Source organism: Phocoena phocoena, chromosome 2 (assembly GCF_963924675.1).
Source record: "Phocoena phocoena chromosome 2, mPhoPho1.1, whole genome shotgun sequence".
In the NCBI taxonomy this organism is placed as follows: Eukaryota; Metazoa; Chordata; class Mammalia; order Artiodactyla; family Phocoenidae; genus Phocoena; species Phocoena phocoena.
The window spans coordinates 166,878,539-166,905,489 of record NC_089220.1 but is presented as its reverse complement, the minus strand read 5'-3'; the positions used below and the strand labels follow the sequence as shown (position 1 = coordinate 166,905,489).

The following is a 26,951-nucleotide window of genomic DNA, read 5'->3' as shown; positions in this document are numbered from 1 at the left end:
CGGGCGGTGGCCGCAGGGGAACACGCGCGGGCGCCCGGGGGACGGCGCTCAGGTGGAGAGGACGCCGCTCCGCAGCTGCGCCCCGCGCCCCCGCCCCGGGCCCCGCCTCCCCGCCCCGCGCCCGAGCAGCCGCCCGGGTTGGGGGCGCGGGCCGAGGCGCTGGAGCCGCGCCAGGCGTGGGGTCGTCGGCGCGCTGCGGCTTGGTCGCCCGGCGGCCTGGGGCGGGGCGGGCCCCCTCCCTCGCCCTCCCCCCTCCCCCCTCCCAAACCCTCCCCCCTCCCCCCACCCCCTCCCGGCCCGTCACCATCCCGGCTTCTTCCCGCGCGCTTCTTTCCTTCCCGCTTTCCCCGGAGAAACATGGCCGGGAGCCGTGAGGAGGCGCCAGACTACGGGCGAGGCGTCGTGGTAAATGCAACTCCGGTTTCGGGGCCGAGTCGCGCGCTCCCCGCCCCTCCCTTGATGGCACCCCCCCCCCCCTTTTAGATTAAACGCCCGAAATGCATTCGGGAGAGAGCGGGCCACGGCTTTGTTCTTCCCTCCCGACGGGATCGCTTCCATCCTCCCCCTCCCCCAGTCTGACCCCGCGCTTAACATCCCTTCACCCCGTGTCCTCAGTGTCCCCCCCGCCCCCCCCGCCAGGAATCCGCTACTCCCGCGTTAAGGCCGGGTGGCGCCGGCTCCCCACTCTGGCTGGCCACCGGGAGTCACCCCCGCGCGCCGGGCGGGCCTGAGAGGACCCCCGCGGGCCGCTCTTGTGGGCTTTCTTCCTCTCGCGCTCCCTCCTGACTCCTTCAGCGCGGGCTTCACGTGCTGTTTTCAGAAAGGGTACTGAGGGCGCTCCGGGGCAGCCAGGAAGTAAAGGAGCTCTAGTGGACGGAGCTTGAGCTTGGAAACCCGGGCAAGGGCTCTTTCTGTGGGGCCTCTGCGCGAGCTTGGGACACGCTAGCGCCGTCGAGCGAGCCTCTGGTTCGTCAGAAGGGAAACAGCACGCTGGGCCCGCTGAGCCAACTAGAGAGGGTGTGTACAGAGTAGCTAGTAGTGCGTCCGAATGAGAAGGTGAGGGAGGATGGGGTCACAGGCCAGAGCCTCTTTATCCCTGGGGATCCCTCGAAGTCAGCCAGCGCCTTGTGGGTACCCATCGCTCGGTGTCCTGGAATCAAATCTGGTCTTGGCCTATGGCCGCTGGCTTCAGCTTGGTTTAGAATGGTCTCTATGAAAGGTGGTAGTTTTAACGTGTCAGGTTTAAAGTGATCTGCAGGTGCGGTGTGGGCTAACTTGCTACATTAAGAGTCTTTGTTCAGGGATCAGTCTGTAATGCACAGATAATCTGTGTGTGTCCGGGAAGGGACTACAGGAGTAGTAACGTTCTGCTAGGAAACATCTCACATACTAACGGATCTGTTCAGGTTGAACCGTGTTGCCCAGTATTAATTTCAAAGCCGGGCCTTTCCTTCTTAAAGGAGGAGTTCATTTATTTATTCCTTCCACTCATGTTGACTGTCCTGTTGTGTTCCAGACCGTGTTCTAGGCTCTGGGGAAACAAAAAGCCCTGTGTTGGTGGAGCTTACATTCTAGAGGGGAACACAGGCAAGCAGTAAGAAAGCAAATACACAAAGAAGATACTTTCAGAGAGTGATATGTGCAGTGAAAAGACAAGAGCAATGAGATAGAGAGTGGTTGGCGGAGGCCTGGGGATGCTGCTTTAGCTCAGACAGAGCAGCCCCTCCGTGACATCTGAGCCAAGACCTGAAGGCTAAGCAGGAGGTAGCCACGTGAAGACTCTGAAGAAGGGTCTTCAAGACAGCGCCTGCCAAGGGCAAAGAGATCATTACATTCTGAGAAGGAATCGTGACATCCAGTTTATGCTTTAAAAAAAAAAAAAAAAAGGTCATTCCAGTTGCCATGGAGAGGATGGTCAGACCTAGATTTCGGGTGAGTTGGAGGGGGATGAAAATTCAGGACAAGTTGAGTCTCTAGTGCCTGTAAAGCCTATGGGTCAGGATGCACAGGAGGCAATTTGAAACTCCTGTTTGGAATTCAGGAGGGTGATTGGTTAGATTTGTAAATTGTCAGCAAATAGAAAAATATCTGATGCTTGGCAGTGGATAGGGATGCCCAGTGAACATGGAGAAGAAATGTGAAACTATTGTTAAGGGTAGAAAGCCCCAGATGTAACAGGCCGAGTGTCTGGGAGAAGCCAGGTGAGGAGACCAAGAAGGAGTAGCAAAGTAGGAGAGAGCAGACGGAGTGGTAGGTGCCTAGGGAACAGAGTTTTGTGGAGGTGAGGATAAGAGGTCAGCAGGAGGGACAGATGCCTCAGGAAGAGCAAATGGCATCAAGATGGAAAAGACGAAGAAGCCATGAGAAGTGAGAATCTCTTAAACAGCTATTCCATCAGTAGAATGGTTAAAATATAGTACTAGTATCTAATAATAGGTAGTCTTAAAAATGAATGAGGTCAGTCGATATGACTAATAGGAACGGTAGATTGTTAAAGTCTAAAAAGCAAATGATGGAACAGTAAGTAGCCCCATCTATCACTGCTAAAAGAAGCTTTCTCAAAAGCAAGGTAATTTTGTGAAAGATGCAGGAAGGTAGTGAGAGGGTCCACCAAGGTTGGAAATAATCAAGGTGTAATGGAGATCATCCCTGCATTTATGTCATTCTCTCCAGTAGAACTTGGGATAATTACATTAATATCAAGTTGGATATGGGCAGGCAAGGCAAATTCAGAATGAATTCAAGGTGCTGATGGAAGGGTCGAGAGGAAAAGGAAAGCTGAGGAGGGTAGGTATACTGGGAAAGCAGAGAGCGCTCAAGGATGGGTTGGAAAAAATCAAAGGGAAATTTTAGTACCAGTGGGTAAGGGGGCAGGTAGTAATGGCAAGTATTTATTGAGCACTTACTATGTGGTTTTCCTGTATGATTCATTTAATCCTCACACATCTTTGAGGTAGGGATATTATCATCCCCATTTTACAGAGGAGGAAACTGAGGCAATGATAAGCAATCGCCAAGGTCACATGATTAGCAAATGGCAGAAGCAGGAGTTGAAGCCAGCTTTCCAGCACTGTGCTACATGGGAAGCTGTGCTTCTGGAGAAGAATGTCAAAGGGGAGGCTGCTGGGACGGATGGGATGTGGCCAAGGTGGACTAGAGGCGAAGTCGTTTGAGCTAAGGTAGGTGAAGTTACTACAAGATGGAGTAGCTAGAAGGATCATTAAGGTGTGTATTGGAGTGTCCAGAAATGAGGTGGAGAAGAGAAGTCTGAGTTGGTAGAAACTTGGTGATAAAGATGGCAAGGGACATAGAGCCAGATGACTTGAGCCTAAAACGAGAAATACAATTCATGTAAGAGAAGGGAAAATGAAGAGACTGAAGATGGCTCTTGCCTACAGATGGCTTGCAGTTTACTCGGGGAGGTAGGACATTAGTAGATTATTAACAGTAAATGGGAGCAAGTGCTAATTACCAAATCGGAGATGTAGACCCTGAGTTAGGAAACTTTGCTCAGGATAGACTGGCTACCAGTGTCCCCCCTACCACCCGCACACACACACCTCAGTTGGTATATCTTTGTTGCTTCTCAGGGAGAGAAAAGATTTCTCTACCTCTCTGGTCTTTGGGGATCAGGTTATTAGATATGGCTTACTTTTACAGAACCATTATCAAAGAAGCATAGTTAGTGCCCTGCGCATGTGAGTTTGGTAGGAGTAAGGAGAAGAGAAAATCTGAAATGATCGTGCTTCTGTTATGGCATCTCCCTCCCGCTCCCCCCGTGGAAACGACTTTACTAGATGTGATGAGTTTCCCCTTCCGGGTACAGAACCCCCCACAGAAGAGGAAGGCATGCAGGATACAGGATGTTATTTGGTCTGTGGAGCCCCCCTTCATTCCCCTGGTAGCAGAACCTGGGACCCTTCTTTGAGGACACAGCTTCGACTCAGTTTGTCAACGTGTGGCTCTGAGGCATCCCTCACAGTGCACCCCCTTCCCTGGCTCTGGGGCTGGACCAGTAACCCCAGCTGGGCCGGTTGACGTTCTTGTCTGGGATTCCCAGAAGCAGAACTGTGGGACGAGACTCCCTTCCTTTCTAACAGTGGACGGCTGGATGTGAACCTGAAATTGGCGGCCGCCGTGGTCACTGCCTGAAGGAGAGAGTAGGGCCCAGGCTTTGGGGCTTAGCAGCAGAGAGGAGCCAAGGTTAGCTTTTTTTTTCTTTTTTTTTAAAAGATGTTGATGCAAATACATTTTCAAAAATTAAAAAAATTTTTTTGGTTGCTTTGGGTCTTCGTTGCTGCACGTGGGCTTTCTCTAGTTGTGGCAAGCGGGGACTACTCTTTGTTGGGGTGCACGGGCTTCTCACTGCGGTGGCTTCCCTTGTTGCGGAGCACGGGATCTAGGCGTGCAAGCTTCAGTAGTTGTGGCGCGTGGGCTCAGTGGTTGTGGCTGGCAAGCTCTAGAGTGCTCAGTAGTTGTGGCGCACGGGGTTAGTTGCCCCGCGGCACGTGAGATCTCCCCGGACCAGGGCTCGAACCCATGTTCCCTGCATTGGCAGGCGGATTCTTAACCGCTGCGCCACCAGGGAAGTCCCCCAAGATTAGCTTTTTGTATGTGTTTCCAAACTATTTTTCTCCCTAGGGGATACAACTTGAAAAATAAGGCAAGACATATTCTAAGCAAAAAATTTATTTCTAATGACTTAGAAAGAAGGTCTTCAGTATATCTTCCAATGGGGAAAAGAGAGTCCGAAGGAGTTCCGGGGTTTGGATGTGGTGTAACATGGCTCAGTGTGTTTGTCACTTCCCCAGCTTGGCCATATTTTGCATCTTTGAACAGAGAAGGCATTGTTCTGAATAAACTTAGAGCATATTATCTGTGAGACTGAAACTATTTAAAGACTTCTTGTTTTGATTTTTCAAAAAGCAGATGAATAACATAGTTATCTGCAGTTCCTAGCAGCCTCCATTCCTTCAGGTCTAGGACACATTTACAATGCAATTTGTATGCACTATTAAGGATAAACCAGTGGTTCCCTCATTTCTAATTGTCTTTTATCTCTACAGTGAAAACTCACTATTTCAGACTCATTGGGAAATAGGCTGGTTTGGCTTATAGGATAGTTTTAGAGAAACACGTTGCTTCTACTTAGAAATGTACAGCTTTAACTAGGGTAATAAGACTTGGGCAGGTAGGTTTAAAGCACTTCTTTAAGTTAATGAATACATGTAATTTGTAAGTAAACTATTGATGTTTCAGTACATCTAACTGGTTAACATTTACTGCAGCGTTCTGTAGACCAGATACTGATGTAAGAGTTTTATGTCCATTATCTATCTTACTTAATCCTTGAAATAGCCATATGAGGTAGGCATCGGCTCCATTTTATAGATGAAAACACTGTGACCCAGAGAGGTTAAAACGCACAAGGTCCAACAGCTAGTAAATTCACCCCTGGGTGTGTTAGACTTCTAATCCATGCTCTTAATCATTACTCCGTGCTGCCTCTGAGCTACAGATAACCAGTACAGTTTTTATATGTAGGTTTGTTTTGTCATTTTATCATTCTTTTCTTTTTGGGGGCGTCATTTATTAAGCATTTATTATATACCTGGAGATGTGCTAGGAACTCTAAGTACGTTATCTGCTCTATCTTTTTATCCTCAAAACAGCCCTGTCTGTGGGTTTTATTGTGTCTTATTTAAAGGAGGGGGAAATGAGTCTCAGGTGTAATTTTCCTAACATCATATTAAGTGTCAGAGCTGAGCCCTAGAACATGGGCTAGAGAACCTCTGAGATTCAGCCAGGCAGGAGGTACTACAGGATTTCCGTGGCGGGAAGAGTGGCCGCTAGTTCATGCCGCTGCCTCTGGGAGGGCTGCAAGAGGTAGGGTGGGTAGTGTGTGTGGTCTGGCAGGGGAGCCAGAAAGTGCTGTGACCTTGGGTGATCTCCCTGGGGCCTGGTGCTGGTCAGGCTTCTCGTCTGGTCTTTGTCGTGGTCTGCCAGTGCATCTTCTGGAATCTCCTCACGTTCAGCTGGCGGTTCAGGCTCTGACCAGCCGTTGTGGTGTTGATGGTGGCAGCAGACCCCAGGAGTTCTCAGGGTTGAAGCCAGAGTTACTCTGTGCAGATTCAACAGTTGCCACCAGCTGATTTGCTGGTCAAGGCAGAGCAGATGTGATGCTCTTCAAATACGCAGATGGGGGCTTCCCTGGTGGCGCAGTGGTTGAGAGTCCGCCTGCCGATGCAGGGGACACGGGTTCGTGCCCCGGTCCGGGAAGATCCCACGTGCCGCGGAGCGGCTGGGCCCGTGGGCCATGGCTGCTGAGCCTGCGTGTCCGGAGCCTGTGCTCCGCAACGAGAGGCCTGTGTACCGCAAAAAAAAACCAAAAAAACAACTTTATTCCTAAAAAATGCTGAGAGCATCATCTGACAACACAAGGTTGCCATGAACCTTCAATTTGTAAAAAGCATACTATGTGCAAAGCGCAATAAAAGGTGTTCCTGTAACTACAAACATAATTTTACTGATAAATTGTATAAGGAAATTGTATATTTACATATGTGCACTCTTACAAACAATGCTATCAGGTTAGCTGTAAGGCATTAAGTTGGTATTTTATCTTGTGATGCCAAACGTCAGGAATGGAGTTCCCTGTTCACTTCAGTAGGTCCTTCGTCAGTTTACGTGAAACAAATTACCTTGTCCCACCTGGCTTCTCATAGGTTGACAGAATATAATTTTTTTAAAAATGTATTTGGCTGTACCAGGTCTTAGTTGCAGCTTGCGGGAACTAGTTCCCTGACCCGGGATCGAAGCCAGGTCCCCTGCGTTGGGAGCACGGAGTCTTAACTGCTGGACCCCCAGGGAAGTCCTATGGAATATAATTTAATGCCATATGGATTATCAGACCTAGTCTGTTTTCAATATTATTCTTTTTTTCAAAGGATGCTCTTGTTTATTTATGTTTCTTAAAATAAATTTCCAATGAAAAATATTGTAACCAAGATAATTTGATTTACAGATTATGGACGACTGGCCAGGCTACGACTTGAATTTGTTCACGTACCCACAGCACTATTACGGAGATTTGGACTATGTCCTCATCCCTCATGGCATCGTTGTAGACAGGTGAGTGCTCTTTGCCGTGTAAGTTTTGTCTAGCCCTCTCCTGTGTGAATCAAACGGTACACTTGGGGACCCTATTCCGGAATCTCTTCTATATAATGGTACACAGAACTTTTATACTACAGAGAATTTGGAATAAAATAAATCTGTGCTTTACATGAGCTAGTTCCTGGGATATTTGTTCAGAGGAAATGGTGAGAAGGCTATACATACGGAAGATGTTACATCACAAGTAACAGCCTCAAAATAACAATGTCCTGTACAGACTGATGAAAATGAGGGTTGGGAAAGCGTTTGTCTCACGTTTTTCACAGACTCTTAACCAGGGACAGTTAAGAGGTGACCTTTGCTTTCACAGGCCACACCCCTGAAGGCTTTTCCTGCGACTTGTATTTATCTCAAATAAGTCTTTTCTCACAGGTCGGCCAGTCTGTGCACAATTAGGTTTTCAGTGATGATGTTTTAGAAATAGGAATATTTGCAACTTAAAAATAGCAGCACAGAACTGTTTCTCAAGTAGTGTTTCTAGTTCTTTTGGACCCGTCGACATAGATATCCTCTGGCTCCTTCCTAGCCAATAGGCTTTTCGAAAGCCAACATTTTCTCTCCTGTTCTCAGCCCCTAAGTCACCCTCACTAGTTTTTTGGTTTTCAGAGAGCCCCCTCCAGTTCAGCCCACCACAGCCTTCAGGATTGATAGGTCCTATCCCTTTAACAAGGCTTCCTTAATGCCCCGACTCTTGCCTTTCCATGGACCTCTAATTTCTTGTACAAAGCTCAAGTACTTAAGCCTTCACACTTATATGAAAAGCAAGCTTCATGGATTTCAGACTCAGAAATTGGGGCGGGAGAGGCTCTAAGAAGCAGGAGAAACTGAAACTTCGGGCTCCCCGCTCTACCCTTTTCCTTAAGCCGTTGTATTTCTGCCTCTATTTTTTTAAGCTGTTATATTCTTCTGAGTTAAAATTTAACTTGTAAAATAGATCCTCAGCCAAAGGAAAGTTTGAAAAGCACTGGATGGTCACTATTCCCAGGATATTATCTTTCCATCAGTGCCTGTCTATAAGCAAAAGGAAATGTCATTCTCTCACTCACATTCTAAGATTTTCCATTGGATAAGACCTGCACATTGTGTATTCTCTCAAACTATAGTATATTATTAAAATAAGGTCCAGTTTGTGGTTTCTCACAGCCTCAGGTGGCCTTCCATGGTATACAAGTTTTGATCCTTGAAGGGAAAACAGGTTCTGTGATGAAATAAATGTAAGAAATTTGGTATCTCCCAACTTGCTAGACCTCCATGTTGGCAATTCATATTAAAGATACAGATTCCTGCAAAGAAAGGGGAGGGGTAGGGAAGAAATCTGCTTGACTTGAGCAGTTAAAGCACCTTTTCTGTGTAGTGGGTGTCTTTGTACTCAATTCACTTCTTAATAAGTCTCAGAAGCGTTTTCTCTTCACACGAGTTTGGGAACCCCTGGTTTAAACAAATTCCTGCTTTTCTCATCTGAAAATTAATTTATGACTTACGTTAATTGCATCCTGATTTAGTACACAATTGAATCCTGGTAAGGTTACCAGTTCCCTCTACAGGAGACTTACCCAGTGAACTTGTAAAAATGCGTAATCTTAAGCTTTTTGTCTAGAAATTCTGATTCAGTGGTCTGGAGTGGCATCCCAAGAATGCCCTTTCCCACCTTTAAAATGAATTTATTAAGATATAATTTACATACTACAAAACTCACCCATTGTAGGTAAATGACTCAATGATTTTGGGTACATTTTTATGGTTAGGCAACCATCACCACCATCGTTTTACAATATTTCTATCATCACCAAAAGTTTGTTGTCAGCCTCTGTTTCTACCCCCACCATCAGGCAATCACTAATCTGATTTCTTTCTCTATAAATCTGTCTTTTCTGAGCACTTCATATAAATTAAATCATACAATATCTGATTATTGATTCACCAGTTGATGGACGTTTAGATTTCTAGTTTTTGGCTATTGTGAATAATGCTTCCATGAACATTCACGTACAAGTCTTTGTGTAGACATATCTTTTCATTTCTCTTGGAGAGGAATTCTGAGTTTCATGGTAAGTTTAAGAAACTGCCAATTATTTTCCAAAGTGGCTGCACCATTTTACATTCCCACCAGCAGTGTTTGAGGGTTCCAGTTTCTCCACATACTTGCCAACATCTAGTATTGTTTGCCCTTTTAATTATAGCCATGCTAGTGGATATATAAAGGTATTTCATTGTGGTTTAAATTTGCATTTTCCTAATGATTAGTGTGCTTGTTAGCTATTCATACATCTTCTTTGGACAGATGCCTGTTTAAGTCTTTTGCTAATTTTGCAGTTGGGTTGTTTCTCTTCTTATTGAGTTGTAAGAGTTCTTTATATATTCTGGACACAAGTCCTTTATCAGACATATGATTTGCAAATATTTCCCACTAGTATGTGGCTTGTCTTTTCATTTTATTATTGATATCTTTTAAGGAGAGTGTTGGGTGAAGTATTCTACAAATGTCAGCCAGGTCCAGTTGGTATATGGTACTGTTCCTTTCAACTATATCCTTACTGGTTTTCTGCCTTGCTGGATCTGTCAGGTACTGAGAGAGGGGTGTTGAAGTCTCTAACTGCAATAGTGGATTCATCTACTTATTACAGTTCAATAAGTTTTTGGTACTCTGTTGTTGGGTGCAGACGCATGAAGGACTGTTAGGTCTTCCTGGAGAATTGACCTCTTGTTAATACACTAATGTCAGTCTTTATTCCTGACAGTGTCTTTGCTCTGAGGTCTGCTTTGTCTGTAATTGATACAACTACTCCAGCTTTCTTTTGATTATGTTAACACGGTACATCTTTCTCAACCCCTTTAATCTATCTGTGTCTTTATATTTAAAATGGATTTCTTGTGGACAACATATATTAGGGTGTTTTTTTGATACACTCTGACAGTCTCTGCCTTTAATTGGTGTATTTTGACAATTCACATTTAAAGTGATGATGATTGATATACTTGGTTTAATCTCTACCATATTTGTAACTATTTCCTATTCATTGCCCTTCTTTTTTTAAAATAAATTTATTTATATATTTATTTATTTTTGGCTGCGTTGGGTCTTCATTGCTGTGCACGGGGTTTCTCTCCTTGCGGCGAGCAGGGGCTACTCTTTGTTGCAGTGCGCGGGCTTCTCATTGCAGTGGCTTCTCTTGTTGTGGAGCACGGGCTCTAGGCATGTGGGCTTCAGTAGTTGTGGCACGTGGGCTCAATAGTTGTGGCTCACAGTCTCAGTAGTTGTGGAGCACAGGCTTAGTTGCTCCACGACATGTGGGATCTTCCCAGACCAGGGCTCGAACCCGTGTACCCTGCATTGGCAGGCAGATTCTTAATCGCTGCGCCACCAGGGAAGCCCCTGCCCTTGTTCTTTGTTTCTTTTTTTGTCTGCCAGTCTGTGAAAACTGTCTCCCCCACAATGTGTAGCCTCTGATGATGTACAGTTTATTTTTCTTGTTTTTCCTTTTAAGTTTTGCTCACCAGAGTTCATGCTTGTGTCCGAATAGCTTAATCTTCAGCCTGAGATTGGGTAGAGATTGTGCTCAAACACCTTGAGCCAGGGAGGCCTCCACTCTTTGCTGATGAATGTGTGTGGGAGCCTGGCAAGCACATTCAAATTTCCAGCCTTTTTCAAGCCTTCCCTGGCTTTTACTTTCCACTGAGCTTTCCTGTGTCTCTGCCGTGTGGGTTTACGGGCTCCACCATTCAGGGATATGTGGTGGCCTGGGCCCACACTAGTCTCTGCAGTGCATATGCACAGCTTCTGGTTGACTTGGGGTATGTGGAGAGTTTATTATGTGCCCCTCTCCCATGACTGTAACCTCCTGGAACTCTCTGTTAAATCTGTGACTAGTCTGCTAGGTAGTTGCTCAAACAGGACTGCAACTTCAGGATAACGGGACCCCTGGTCCTCCCTGTTCGCTTGCTACCAAGATGGCCGTGTTAACTGACAGTGTTCCCCATCGGGTGAGCAGTGCCCCACCCTGCTTGACTACCCGGCTGAACAGTAGAGCAGATTGGGGGCCAGGGAGAGGGGACCATTCTCAGATAAGAATACCACAGATCTGTGCTGTTTCTACCCAGTGTTCAGTGTTTTCTTGAATAAATGATTCTCAGTTTGGTGCATGCCTTTGGTTGATTTCCAGAGTGCTGAAATAGTTGCTTTTGACAGTTTTGTCTGACTTTCTACTTTCTCTTTGTGAAGAGGATGTGTTGACCTCCTCACTGCATCATGCTGGAAACAAGTGTCCCTTTTTATAGAATATCTGGCATGCTGGGGACTTTCCTGGCGGTCCAGTGGTTAAGACTTCGCCTTCCAATGCAGGGGGTTCAGGTTCGATCCCTGGTTGGGGAGCTAAGGTTCCACATGCCTCATGGCCAAAAACACCAAAACATAAAACAGAAGCAGTATTGTAACAAATTCAATAAAGGCTTTAAAAATGGTCCACATCAAAAAAATTCTTTAAAAAAGGAATATTTGGGGGCTTCTTTGGTGGCACAGTGGTTGAGAGTCCGCCTGCCAATGCAGGGGACACGGGTTCGTGCCCTGGTCCGGGAAGATCCCACATGCTGCAGAGTGACTGGGCCCGTGAGCCATGGCCGCTGAGCCTGCATGTCCTGTGCTCCGCAACGGGAGAGGCCACAACAGTGAGAGGCCCGCGTACCGCAAAAAAAAAAAATAAAAAAAAATAAAAGGAATATTTGGCATGCTGATGTATGTTTCGTTGATCATATTTTGAGACACATTACATGAATCCATGGTTGTCATTTTATATGTATATGTATGCACATATACACACACAAATAAAAAAACTATAAAAATATATAAAGTATATATATTACATATTTAAAACATATGTGAATAATATTTTATTTTTTCACATCATTCACTTCATCTGTTTTAAATCTAATTCAGTTTGAGGTGCCAGTGGGAATATTTTAAAAAGTGTGCCCCTTCGATCCTACCTTCATTCAAGGTTTTAGTGTTGTATGGGTGTATGGGCAATGGACTTACACATATGAAACAATGAGAAAAAATACAATGACAGTTCCACATTAGGTGTTGGATGCCAGCCCAAGGCTGCATCATGGTAGAACTTCAGGAGACACCATTCAAACTGTGATCTGTGGAGATGGTGTCCACTGAGATTGTCCGGAGCACCTCTCATAGAGGTAACGTGTTATCTTCATCAAATATAAGTCAAATATTATTCTTTCGATAGTGATTATGGTCTTGACTTTTCCTCCAGTCTCGTCTAACGTGGTCAGGTGGGTGAGTCATCCTCCATTTCCTTCTTCTCTGCTTTAAAGGGAATGTAATCTCACCACATACCATCATAGCCTCGTTAAAGCTAACAGCCAGGCTCTGTAGTGATCAAATAATAGCCTTCGTGATCTTTGACATCATATTTTACACCTTAATCATTTTTTGTGATGCAGAGGAGCAAAAATGTATGATTGATGATGTGGTTATTAGAAATATGTTTTGAACACTTTCTCTTTATCCAACTTTAACAGAGCTTCTTTATCTGTAACATTCTGTCTCCCAAGCCCTTCTCCACATTCTCCTGCATAATCTAATATGTAGAGTACATCATGCATTTTTGGGGAAAGGAACAAAAATGCTCAGAAGTAGTCATGCTTTAATATATCTTTTAATCCCTTCTTTCAGAATTGAACGGCTGGCTAAGGATATTATGAAAGACATAGGATACTGTGACATTATGGTCCTCTGTGTACTTAAAGGAGGCTACAAGTTCTGTGCAGATCTGGTAGAACACCTTAAGAACATCAGTCGAAATTCCGATAGATTTGTCTCTATGAAGGTTGATTTCATCAGACTAAAAAGTTACAGGGTAAGTTATGATTTACTCCATTTTCATTATATGATGTTCAGAATGAACAGTGCTATAAATCAAAGAACTAATAATATTATGAAGATGAAGCATGTATTTTAATTTGCAAGATACTACAACCTGTAATTCAGATAATATTCTTTGGGCAGGGGGAACCCTCCTATTATATTTCCCATATAGGGAAAGATGATTCAGGAATGATTCATGCTTTTTTTATGGTTATAAAGTTGAGTGGTTATTTCCTGGTGCCTAGTCTCACCAACGGCCGTGTTAAGAATGAGTGTTAAGGAAGTCCAGTGAATACAGACGTGTTTCTGCTCTGGATGTCACTGTTGGCCCTGGAGACCTGTGGGAGGGTGTCCCCCCCAGAGAGGAGTGTTAGTACTTGGGTGACTGCAGTCAGGGTCCAGAGGTAGAGAAGTAAAACCTGTAGGGACAATGAGTTATCAAGAGCAATGAGACAAGACCAGGGAACCTCCACCAGTCTGTGCTGGTGGAGGTTCCCTGGTCTGTTGCCTTTTGTGATGCTTTTTTAAAAAAAATTTATTTATTTATTTATGGCTGCACTGGTTCTTCGTTGCTGCGCACAGGCTTTCTCTAGTTGTGGCGATTGGCGGCTACTCTTCGTTGTGGTGCGCGGGCTTCTCACTGCAGTGGCTTCTCGTTGCGGAGCACAGGCTCTAAGGCATGCCATCTTAGTAGTTGTGGCGCACGGGCTAAGTTGCTCCGTGGCATGTGAAATCTTCCCTACCAGGGCTCGAACCTGTGTCCCCTGTGTTGGCAGGCGGATTCTTAACCACTGCGCAACCAGGGGACCCAGATAAGCTCTTTCTGATGAACTCAGAGTCCATTGACTAATCACCTAATCATGGGAGTGAACTCCTATTATATTTACAAGTGACACCCGCACGTAAGTGGAGGAGATTATACACAAAGTGTGTGTAAAAGGGGGGGGGATAGGAATGGGAGGGCATCTTAGAATTCTGCCTACCATTCTCTTTCTTTGACTCAGTTGCCTTTTGGATATCTGGCAATCTTATTTCTTAAGATACTCTATTTTCCTGATGACCTTTCAGGGCAGGATGAAGCTGGGGTTTTTTTGTTTTTGTTTGTTTGTTTGTTTTTGCAGACATCTTAAACCTAATGTATTGGTTTCATTTTCTCTTAAAAATCTTTTCTCTCTTGAAGTGTCTTTCATCCTGATTTAAGTAGCTGTGCTTCCTTCTTAGAAGACTTTTTTTTCTTTTTTACTTGATTGTTACTGTATTTTTCCCCAGCAAACAGCTTTTTAAAAAAAACTTTTAAAATCTTAAAAAAGTTAAAGTGAGGTTTATTGAAGCGTAATTTACGTGCAATAGAATTTCCCTCTTTTAGTTTGCAGTTCTATGAGTTTTGACAGATGCATACGGTCATGTAAGTCGCCACAATCAAGGCATAGAAGAGCCCTTACCACAAAAAATGCCCTTGTGTCCCTTGGTAGTTAATCCTTTCCCCAGGCCCCAGGCTCTGGCAACCACTGATCTATTTTCTGTCCCTGGAGTTTTGCTCTTTGCAGAATGTCTTATAATGTAATCCGATATCATGTGGCCTTAGTAAATCTGTAAAGCTTAGCATCATTCATTTGAAATTCATCCCTATTGTTATGTGTCCCAGTGGTTCATTTCTTATTGTCAAGTAGGATGTCATTATATGGATGCGCCAGTTTAAAAATCATTCATCAGCTGAAGGATGTTTGGTTTGTTCCCTTTTTGGGGTGATTATGAGTAAGGCTGCTCTAAATACTCCCCTGCATGTTTCTGTATGTACGTATGTCTTTGTTTCTCGTGAGTGAATTTGTCTCGAGATTCCTAGGTCATACGGGGAGTAGACATAAGAAATTGCCCAACTGTTTCCCAAAGTGCCTGAATAATCTTGCTTCCCCACCAACATGCGTGAGAGTTCCAGTTGCTTCACGATTTTTGGCAACACTAGGTATTGTCAGGATTTCTTTATTTTCTTTGTTTTTTCACCCATTCAGCTAGCTGATAGTATCTCACTGTGGTTTTAATTTGCATTTCCCCGGTGAATAATGGTGTTGAGCATCCTTTCATTGAGTAATCTTTGCTTAATTCAAGGTCAGGAAGATTTTATCCTCTATTTTCCTCACAAAGTTTCCTAGTTTTAAATTTAGATCTAGGCATGTGATCCGTGTTGTGTTAACTTATTAATATGGTACAGATCAAGGTTTTTTTTTTTTTTTTGGCAAGTGAGTGTCCACTTGTTCCAAGATCATTTGATGAAAAGACTGTTCTTTTCCATTGAATTGCCTTTGGTCTTTGACTGGAAATCAATTGACTGTATGTGCATGGGTCTATTTCTGAGCACTCTGTTCAGTTCTGTTCATCTACGTGCTTATTCTTTGGTCAATACCACACTGTTTTGATTACTGTATCTGTACAGAAGTCTGGAAATCAGGTAGTATGTGTCCTCCAACTTTGTTCTTCTTCATAACTGTTTTAGCCATTCTAGTTGTTTGTCTTTCCACATAAGTTTAAAAATCATGTTGTTGATTCCTACAGCATAACCTGTGTTCTGCACAGGTGTATCTGAGTTACACGCTTCTTCCTGGGACGCATGTTCAGAAAATGACGGCGTTAGGATGATCTGAGGGTGGAATATTTGGTCCTACGATGTCTGGTCATCCATCAGATTTGCACAGGACCAGTTTAATGGTTGGGGGTCTTGACTGATTTGACCTGGGCAAGACTAACTCCGTGTTCCTGAAAAAACAACTGTTCTATAGCAATCCATATGTCAGAGGTGTTATCTATAGGGGGTGATGAAAGGCGTCTTGTGATATATTGTCTAAGCTGCGTGAAGCTTGGAGGGTCTGCAGTTTTTGAAAACAAAGCAAGCTTTGTCAGTGAAGGCAAGTTACAGGATGTTATTTATTAAGCAAGTTATAGTTTAAGGGATCTAACTGATGACTGCCCTTGGTTTCACTATTATATACGGTAAGTTTTTCTTTGAATTTCAATTTCCAGTTGCCTATTGCCAGTATATAGAAATACTACTGATTTTGTGTATCAAATACTATGACTTTTCAAAACTCTCTTATTAGTTTGAATAGCTTTTTTGTAGATGCTTTTGGATTTTTCTATGAACACAATCATTTCTTCTGTGAATAGAGATGGTTTTACTTCTTTCTTTCTAATTTGTGTATTTCTTTTTATTGCTTTATTGCACTGGCTTGAACTTCCTGTACAATTCTGAATAGAAATAGTGAAGGAAAGCATTCTTGCCTTGCTCTCAGTCAGTATGATATTAACTGTTGCATCCTCAAATTTTTGATGTATTGTTTTCATTTTCATTCAACTCAGACTATTTTCAGATTTCCTTTGTGACTTCCTCTTTCACTCATGGATTATTTTTTGTTGTTTAATTTCCAAATATTTGGGGATTTTCCAGAGATAGTTCTATATGATTTCTAGTTTAATTCTGTTGCAGAAAGGATACTTTGTATGATTTCAATTCTTTTAAAGTTTTTGAGTCTTGTTTTATGGTCCAGAATACTGTCAATCTTGCTGAAACTAAAAGCATTAGGATCCATGTGAGGTTAAACAATGTTGCTAACTCTCACTGTCCATTTCTCTAAACATCCTCTATTTCATCAATGTTTTAACCTAGAGGCACACATTCTAACACTTATTATCTCATGTTTATGTGATACTAGTTCTGAACAAGTGTTTGCATTTGTATAGCTCCGAGACTATTGTGATCATTTTTGCTGCATCTTGACAGATATTTTCAAGTCACCGTATTTTTTTCACTGGGGATAGGGCTATGGGGGCGCCTGCCCAGGGTTCTGATGAAGGAGGAAGGCAATAGTAGACTTTATTTATTATTTATTTTTGGCTGCGTTGGGTCTTCCTTGCTGTGTGCGGTCTTTCTCTAGTTGCGGCGAGCGGGAGCTACTCTTCGTTGCGGTGCACGGGCTTCTCATTGCAGTGGCTTCTCTTGTTGTGGAGCACGGGCTCTAGAGCACAGGCTCAGTAGTTGTGGCACACAGACTCAGTAGTTGTGGTTCACGGGCTCAGTAGTTGTGGCACACGGGCTCAGTAGTTGTGGTTCACGGGCTCTAGAGTGCAGGCTCAGTAGTTGTGGCGCACGGGCTTGGTTGCTCCGCGGCATGTGGGCTCTTCCCGGACCAGGGCTCGAACCCGTGTCCTCTGCATTGGCAGGCGGATTCTTAACCACTGCGCCACCAGGGAAGCCCTAGACTTTCAGTCTTTACCACTAGCGTCCATTCTCACACACAGCGCATTTTAGTTTTTGTCCCACCCTTAAATCCTGTAGGAGCCAAGGATAATTGTGGTGTCTCTTCTCTTCCCTTCTTACAAAATGTCCTTCCTCTTGTCCATCACCAAGGTGATGCAGATCATCTCCTGAGAGATGACCTCACGTAAAAGCCTATCTGCTCACTCAGAGCCAGCTTTTCCCCTGATTAAATTCCTCAGAAATGGGTGGAAAACCATATTCATAGACCAGGCTATGAGGTGAACAGCCCAGCCCTCTGCTCATAGAGCGTAAGCTGTCCTCATCCAGAGGTGAATTCATTGCCCTCAGTTTAGTCTTGAGCTGACCATCCCTTTACACACTTGACCTCCTTCAACATTCCCGAGGACAGAGACCTATTAAGACACCACCAAACAAGGGGAACAGGGCTATAGCTCATTTTCCTCTGAGGGTGTCTGGTGCTCCCCCATACCTCCAAACCGACTCATCGGGAGCAGACATCTGGAAAACATCTTAGCAGAAACAGTGGCCACCAAGGTGTTCTCTTCATTCGTTTAGAAATTTCTGGAGGGCAGTCAGGACTCTGTGGGCTGTTGTGAGTGCTGGTCAGAAGCGTCATGTAGTTTTACTCCCTCCTATCCTTCTGCTCTGTGATTCTTTTTAATTTTTTTTTTTTTTTTTTTTTTGAGGGAAAAAGTTGGAAGTTCAGTTTACTGAGAGGCAGTGTGTCTCCTGGTCACAGCCATCAGCATTCATAGTTCTCTTTAGGGGCTCTTTTCCCAGGAGGGGTCCCAGTTGTTTGAGCCCTCCACTGTTTACTAAGGGACCTTCCTGAGGGATGGATGGTCCAGATATCTCAAGGCTCTAGGCAATTTGACTTGTCTTTGTTTTGTATTAAACTTCCCGTAGGACATGAAGTGAATTTGCATGAGTGATACCATCTAGACGAAGATTACTTAGAAATTAGCATTAGGCTAATTCATTGGAGGGAGAGCATGGCCTCACATACTCCTGTTCTTTAAATGAATTGAGAGGCACTGGCTGCCTGAATTCCTGAACATTTCAAGTTTTCCTTCCTCCTTCCCTCCGTTCTTTTTTCTTTCCGTCCTTCTTTCTGTCTTTTCACTAGTGTTCATTTAGCATTTGCCAGATGAATTCATTATCTCAGTTAATCCTGAGTGTAACTCTGCCAGGTATCACTCATCTCTTCTTCTATTGATGAAGAAAAAGAGGCTTAGAGAGGTTAATTAACTCACCTGAGGTCACACAGCCAATAAATAGTAGAGGTGGCACCAGAGCCCAGACCCATCTGTCTCTCAAGCCTGTGCCCTTTGCAACATATCACATTTCCCACAGTTTTTTCTAAGGTTTTCCACAAAATTTTACTGTTTCACGAGTTACTAATAAAGGAGTTGGTTTTTTCCCTAAAATATATGTAAGACAAATATAAAGTTCATATACACAATTATCATCATTATGCAATAATTTGCCTTTAAGAAACGGTGGCCTTACTTGAGAAAATCGGGCAGTTGCATGAAGAAAGAACTTATTACATGTATTAAACCCCATATGGCCGCAAATGGCTATACTTTGTAGCTTGTCTTATAAGATCAACAAAACTAGTGAAAGTATTCAGTGTTTATTTTATTTAACAAAGAATCAAATATCAATTATTTCTCATAAAAATGTTTTTGTCTACGGGGCCTAATTTTTCAGCTGATCTAATAATCCAAAGATAACACTACGTTACATGAGCACCTATTTGTGTTACACCATTATGTTACACATTTAAAAAATATTTTCTTTTTCTCAAAGTAATACATTCAAGTAGGTTAACAACCCAAACAAAGAATTTGATTGTGGTAGTTTTATGGAATAAACAACTTGAAAATCCTCTTGCTACAGACATCTAAAAATGCTAGGTGAATGTAATAACTTTTAAAAAGCCTTTTAAATGCTTATTGGAGCTCACAAGAAGGTAGGGAATATCCAAGGGGCAGGAATGAAGATCTGAGAATCAGCGCATAAGTGTGAACTGGGGCCTCCCAGGAGGCAGGGTTAGGAGCTGTTGTCTCAGTAACATTAACCCCCATGGAGAGGCAGATGGTAAAGGCTTGGACCCATATAAAATGGGAAGTTAGATGAGACCCTCATGCAAAGCCAGTGCCTTCAAAGGTATATGCCCGTGCTGAAAAAAAATCCATCCTTTAGTAATGGAAGATCCTAACAAACTAGCTTGTCCTTCTTGGCCTGGGCTGGAGTGGGAAAGTGAAATATCCTGTGGGAACTTTTAAACAGGAGTCTGTACCTCATCTGAGTTTGAGGTTTTCGTTTACTTTACCTGCATCATCTGGGAAATTCCAACCAGAGAATTTAATATTAAAATTGGTCTCAGACCACACTACTCCCAAATTCCCTGGTAGAAGCAAGTGGAAAACCTCTCTGGAGGGAATATCTCAATCTAGGCAGGATTCCACGGATAAGCCTCATTTAACCTGAGCTCACACACCCAAAGCACAACAGATGCATAGAAACAATCTACCATAGGCCAGATTGGCTGGCAAAGTAAATAACAAAGATAGGTAAACAAGCTATGTGAAAGAGTGTATAACATAATTATGCTTAACATGACTAAAGACATAAATTAAAGGATTTAAAGGAAAGATAAGACAACACGAGAAGAAAAAATAAATGAGACCTTTGGGCAGGGAAATTATAGAATGTCTAGCAAGGAAAAAGGTACTAATTGAATGGATAAGAAAGTAACTTGAATGATAAACAGATTGAATGTTATGGGTATGAGTTTTGAACTGGAAGATAGATCTGAAAAACTATCTAGAAGGTAGCATGGATAGAGATGGAATATAAGAAAGAGACGATGGGAGACATGAAAAATTGAGTGAGAAGATCAAAAATGTGTCACCTAGGAATTCCATATGGAAAGGCTAGAGAGAATTGAGGAGAGGCAATTTTTGATAAGATAATGCTGAATCACATTCTAGAGCCGATAGGAGACGTGAATATTCAGATTCAGGAAGCACAGTGACACCACAGGTAGACACATCCTGGTGAAACTGAAAGGCAAAACCCCAGAGTCAAAGAATGGATTGTAAAAGTAACTGGGGAGAAAAGGAAAATTGCCTTTAAAGGAATTACCACTATCCTGTCAACAGACTTCTCAAAGGCAACAGCAGAAATCAGAAGATGTGGAGTAGTAGTATCATTTTGAGAGAAAATAACTGTTAACTTAGATTTTCATTCCCAGCTGATCTTGAACTCAAGCGTGAGTGCCAGATAAAGACTTCAGTAGTCATGTTCTAGAAGAGTTTCCTGATAACAGATGCTGACTGAAAACATCTCCTAATTTATTTTAGTATATTTAGGGTATATTTTAGTAAAAAGGAAATTGAACCCAAATGAATAAATGTGATGCAAAGAGATTGACAAGCATGTAGGTAAATCAACAAACTTTTGATTGGTTCAAATAATTGATGAAACAATAACACTATAACCCATTTTGGTGGTAAAACAAAGTGGAATTTAAAAAGACCAGAATTATAGCATTCTAAGGTTGTGTATGGTTTAGGAGAAGCATCGAGAGGTTGATGATTTACAAAATTTCAGTTAGGTATGCCTGTTAAAAATTTAAGTGTAACACTGAAAGAATAAGAATACTATGTATATTATGTATAACTTTCCAGCAAATAGAAAGGACGAGAAAGAATAAAGAAAACTCCAAACTTGATTGATTCAATAGTAGACAGAAAACGAGAAACAATTAGGTAATATTGTTATACCCATTTTACAGATGAGGAAACTGAGACCTGAGCTGTTAAGTAATATGTCCAAGGTCAAACAGCTTGTAAGTGGAGGACTAATATTCAAACCCAAGTTCAACTCCAGAGCCCAAGATTGTGACCACTAAAACATACCGTCAATCTAGAGATGTGTTGATGTGTTGAGATGTATTAGGTTAAAAGGAGGGAAATTAAAAAAAAAAAAAAAAAAAAGGGAAATTTCACCAAACACATCAGCATAATTTTTTCCCGAGGTTTATGTTAATATTTACCTTACTATGTTAAGCCAGCTCCTGTAATTGCTAGAAGAATAACAGTATCCATAAATAGACAATTAACTGCTTATTTTCTGAAATGTCTTATATTTGATATTAATAAACTATGAAGACATACCCTCCAAAAAAATGAATAATAAGTATTCACAACTGGTTTTCTTGTGAATGATGGGAAGCTATGATTTTCTTTTCCTCTTTGCCCCCTACACTATGGAGAGTTTCCAAAAGATAAGAACATTCCCTACACCTGCTTTCTCTCTGGATTCACTTAGAGCTGTTGCTCTTGGGAAGCCAGATCTAGCGGAATTTCAGAGGAATCTTGAGCACCAAGCTCCCTACCAACTCTGGAGGGTATAGAGACTTGAAGCAAAAAGAAACAGGCATCATTCAGCTACCAGTTGAGTTCCCCAGTTTAGTGTGTTCTGAGAAAGCTCTGTAAGGGTAGGGGTGGGAAGACTTTTGGAATATCTGTTCTAAGGGGCTTGGGAATAGAGAAACGAGAGGATTTGAGAGAAGTGGGATGGAGTATTAGTAGGTGCCAGCAAGTTACTTCTCAGCCAGCTTTTTTGTACATGGATGTATTGTTTGCCAAGTGTTTTTCCTTTATTCCCTCTGAAAATGTTGCCTTGATTTAAAGCTTCGTTAATTTGTGTACAAGCCCATGTGAGGATAAAGTGTATTTCAGGGAGCTATACTCTGATTTCTTTGTTTTCCGCCAATTTGGTTAACTAACCTGCGAGCAAAGTAAAATCTTCATCAAACTTCAAGTCTTTACAAACTGAGACTTTAATTTTAGGCAAGTTGTTGTTGTCCTGGATCCCTCCCCCATGCTGCTTGCACATGCCCTGCTTGTATTCATTAATAATTCCTGTGTGTTGGCAGCGCCAAGGGAAAGCTTTCTGGAGATAAAATGGAATCCAGAGTGTGGCTGCAGTGGGACTGAAACATTTGCCATGCAGGGCATGTGGGCCCCTGGGGAAGCTGGAACCTTTATTAAAGAGGCTCATTAGAGCAAAGAGTTGGCCACAGACCTATTCCCATGAAGGAAGGGAAAAGCTAAAATACCTTTCTTCTCTCTCATTCCCAGAGTTCAGAACAAAGGCTTTAAGTCAGTCCTTTATCATCCATGCTAGTGAGGAATGGGGACCCGTTAGATAAACCAGATCCAGCATCCTGAGTGTTAGTGAGTACTTTTCACTTCACCCTGCAACAGCCTTTCACTGAAAGTTTTCCACATAGTAAGGGGGCCTCGTGTTGAATGCCCCTTTCTTTTGTTTTTTTTTTTTTCAGTTTATTTAAACAAAAACAAAAACAAGAACTGTTCACCCATTTCTTCTACCTCTCACCACCCTAACCCTGCTGCCTCTAATAACCACCAGTCTGTTCTTTGTATCAATGAGGTTTTTTTTTTAGATTCCACACGTAAGTGATCATATAATATTTGTCTTTCTCTGTCTGACTTATTTCACTTAGCATATGGCCCTCAAGGTCCATCCATGTTGTCACGAATGGCAAGATTTCATTCTTTTTTATGGCTGAATAATATTCCACTGTGTGTGTGTATACTATATCTTGTTTATCCATTTATTTATAAATGCACACTTAGGTTGTTTCCATATTGACTATTGTGAATAATGCTGCAGTAAACATGGGGGTGCAGAAATCTTTTCAAATTGGTGTTTTCATTTTCTTCAGATAAATGCCCAGAAGTAGAATTGCTGAATCATAGGGTAGTTCTATTTTTAATTTGTTGGGGAACCTCCATACTGTTTTCCATAGTGGCTTCATCAATTTACATTCCTACCAACAGTGCACAAGGGTTACCTCTTCTCCACACCCTCACCAACACTTGTTATTTGAAATAGAAAATATGAACAGACCAGTTACTATTAAGAAGATTGAATCAGTAATCAAAATCCTCCCAAAAAACAAAAATCCAAGATTAGACAGCTTCACTGGTGAATTCCCCTTTTCTTCTGGAGACAGGCAGTCCACCTTTAGCAGAGTCCCATATCGGGCTTGGGGTGAAGAAGAGGACCCCAGTTTGATTCTGTAGAGAGGGACAGGTGGAGAAAAGAGGTCCTCAGTTCTTGGGGGTGCTAGATGGGTCCAAGACAGAGAGGATTATATGTGTGTGTACGTGTGTGTGTATCTATAGTATGTATGTATATGTAATTTGTATATATGTATATACATTTTACATATATATGTGTATATATTATGTACATATATGTACACATGCCTTTTTAAGCTAGAAAGGGAAGAAAACTAAAGGAATAGAAAAGTAGAAGAAAATAAAGGAATGAAAGAGGGAAGTTAAGAGAAAAGAAACTCCAAAAGTTACGTTTTGTTAAATCTGAGACATCATTGATGGTAAAGAACACCATTACTTTACGTACTAATAAGAAAGAAAAAAAAGCTATAAATTAAGCCATGACGTGACATGATTGTAAGATGCATCTTGATTTTGGGTATATTAAAATTTAAGGAAAATGTACAACTTGGAATTGATGAATTGGTAGTTCCCCCCTTTTGGGCAGTACCAAGTGTTTCAATAGCTGACATGTGGCAGAAAACATTGTCCTTACCCTTTAGTTATTCTTAAATCTCAGGTCCCGTAATATTATTCCAATATTCTTTTGCAAATGGTAGGATATTTCTTTGAGACTACAGATTTTTTCCATCTTAGTATCTAAAATATTTTTAATATCCTCAAAACGTTTATGCAGACTTCAAAGGGAGAGTTATTTAGTAAAGAATAGACCAGAGAAGGCCTGGGTGGTTTGATTCAATCCACATAAAGCCTTAAGCGTCATCAAAAGCACGTATGAAAACCAGAACATAATTTCTCTGTGACCTCGGGATAGAGATGCTGAAACATCTGTCATGTTTATATGTTTACTGAAACAAAGAGCGTTGACATTACTTGTTTTGTCTTTGACCTTTGGTTCTTAAGATATATTTACTGCTGGCTTTCAGGATGCATGGATGAAGAAACTTGGCATGAAGCAAATATCTAGTTTGATCTTAAAAGAGATCATCTGCTGTTGCTCTAGGGAAGTTTACTTTGAGATTTCTAATTCTATCAAGTAAAATATATTTAAAAAGGGCTTCCCTGGTGGCGCAGTGGTTGAGAGTCCGCCTGCCGATGCAGGGAACGCGGGTTCGTGCCCCGGTCCAGGAAGATCCCACATGCCGCGGAGCGGCTGGGCCCGTGAGCCATGGCTGCTGAGCCTGTGCGTCTGGAGCCTGTGCTCTGCAACGGGAGAGGCCACAACAGTGAGAGGCCCACATACCGGAAAAAAAAAAAAAAAAAAAAAAAAAAATATATATATATATATATATATATATATATATATATATATATATAAAGTGAAACCAAACTGTGTAATAAAATGGTAGGGATTATAGCAACATTTTTAGTTATCATTCCTAGTTTTTATTTTTTTAATATCTATGCATTTTCTTAGTGTACATTCTTTGTGTTCAAATTTAATTTTCTATAGGGATGCTTATTAGGATTTGTCTTTCCTTAGGAAGAGCGAAAACTGAGAGGGCAAATAAGAGAGTAATGCAGAAGCAATGATTAAATTGTAGAGGCAACCAAGTTTTCAGAGAACACTGGGGACAGAGCTGGGCTTAACTCTGTATCTGCCTCAGGCTGAGCTTAGGTCCGGAACAAGAAATCAGACCCAGCCTGGAGTGGGGCGTGCTGGGGAGCGGACTTTGCTGCCAGTGCAAGGTGAAGTCCAGTGCCGCAGGTGTAACAGGTAGTAGAAGGATGGGCTGAAGGACCACAGCCTTTAGAGCTCTAAGCCCGAGGCTGGTAGTATCCGCCATCTCATGTCCTACTATTGGTTCTACTATTAATAAAGCTGGGTATTCGCTGAGTACTTATATATTACGGCAAACTATTGTTCTAAGTGCTTTATATGTATGAACTCTTTAAACCCTCACAAGACCCCTATGAAGTGGGTGCTCCTTAATACCCCTTTTTCACAAGTAAGGACACTGAGGCCAGAGAGGTTAGTTGGAGCCCCAAGGACACATGGCCAGGAAGTAGAGGTCTGTCAGACTCCTGAACTAGGGTACCACGGCTGCCTTTGGAGCTGTGGAGGAGGCAAAGGACCCCAGGGCCTAGGAGGTAGACAGGTAGGAGAAGGGAGCACCCCCAATTCCTTAAGAGTGCTGGGCAAATTTCAAACAGGACAAGCCACAGATCCAGAGTACAGTGGGTGTTGAATCTTGAGAACAAGGCAGAATGCCAAAGCCAGCAGGAGAAACGTACTACTGAGTCATGGGGCATGAGGTCCCAGATGCCTGCTCAACAGTTCCAAAGAGTTTCAGTCCCTGTCTGAGGTTGGGTTTGTTCCTAGAGATTTGATGAGGTTGAGCCAGTAGGTGAGGTGTGGGCGGGAGTCAAGTGACTTAGCTATTAGAAGAGAAGGCTGCAGCACCTGCCAACGGGGCAGGGCCTGGCCCACCAGAAGGCGTATGTACTAGGAGTATTGATGGCATCACATGCCCCAGGATTCCAGTTATATTTCATGTCCCTGCCTTGCCCCATATATCATTCACAGGCATGCTGGACCCGTGAAACTCGGGTGTCCTGCCTGTATACAGTAAGAATGCTAAAAATCATTTAAATCCATTTGTACCTGACCTTTTCCCAAAAAGATACAACGTGGTGTTTTATTAATTATGTCCAGACAGCATCTAATTTTTGGCACAAAAATAATTGCTGGCAGCAGAAATCCTTGCCCTTATTTTTTTTTTATATTTTTTCCTTGCTCTTACTTTTAAGTTACGTTATCTTAATCAACATTTTGTTACTGATATAGAATATGAAACCTAGCATCAAGACCATAAAGCCTTGAGGCTTCCCTGGTGGCTCAGTGGTTAAGAATCCACCTGCCAATGCAGGGGACATGGGTTCGAGCCCTGGTCCGGGAAGATCCCGCATGCCGTGGAGCAACTAAGCCTGTGCGCCACAACTACTGAGCCCATGTGCCACAACTGCTGAGCCCATGTGCCACAACTGCTGAAGCCCGCATGCCTAGAGCCTGTGCTCCGCAACAAGAGAAGCCACCGCAATGAGAAGCCCGCGCACCACAACGAAGAGTAGCCCCCACTCGCCGCAACTAGAGAAAGACCTCGCGCGGCAACGAAGACCCAACGCAGCCAAAAATAAAATAAGTAAATTTATTTAAAAAAAAATTCTTTATGATGGTCATTGTGCTATAACATAGTTTGAATTTAATGTTTTGATTCCATTTTAGGTTATAATATGGGTTACTTTATGGAATGAGTTTGCCATTATTAAACACAAGATGATTAACGACTTAGGTAGTTTCAACACATATTAAAATTCTTGAGATTCATAGCTTTCAAGGACAAGAATGATTTCACTTTCTTTTTGTTAATTTGGCATTCATTTAGAGGACAGTTTTGAAAATACTTCTTTTTTTGTTTGCCTAGCATTATTTTCTCCTGGAGAATAGAAATGGAATTCAAACAGACATTGACAAATGAGAGTCTTCCATGAAAACAGGATGACT

General features: G+C 42.6%; 1 protein-coding gene across 1 annotated transcript in view; it reads left to right on the top strand.

Moving 5' to 3' along the window:
• Positions 1-332: 332 nt before the first annotated feature.
• Positions 333-26,951, top strand: part of PRTFDC1 (phosphoribosyl transferase domain containing 1) — a 90,212-nt gene continuing 63,593 nt past the window's right edge. The window contains exons 1-3 of the mRNA XM_065871466.1: positions 333-405; positions 7,025-7,131; positions 12,863-13,046. Of these exons, the coding sequence (XP_065727538.1) occupies positions 358-405; positions 7,025-7,131; positions 12,863-13,046 (339 nt within the window). The 5' untranslated portion in view covers positions 333-357. The remainder of the gene's footprint in view (positions 406-7,024; positions 7,132-12,862; positions 13,047-26,951) is intronic.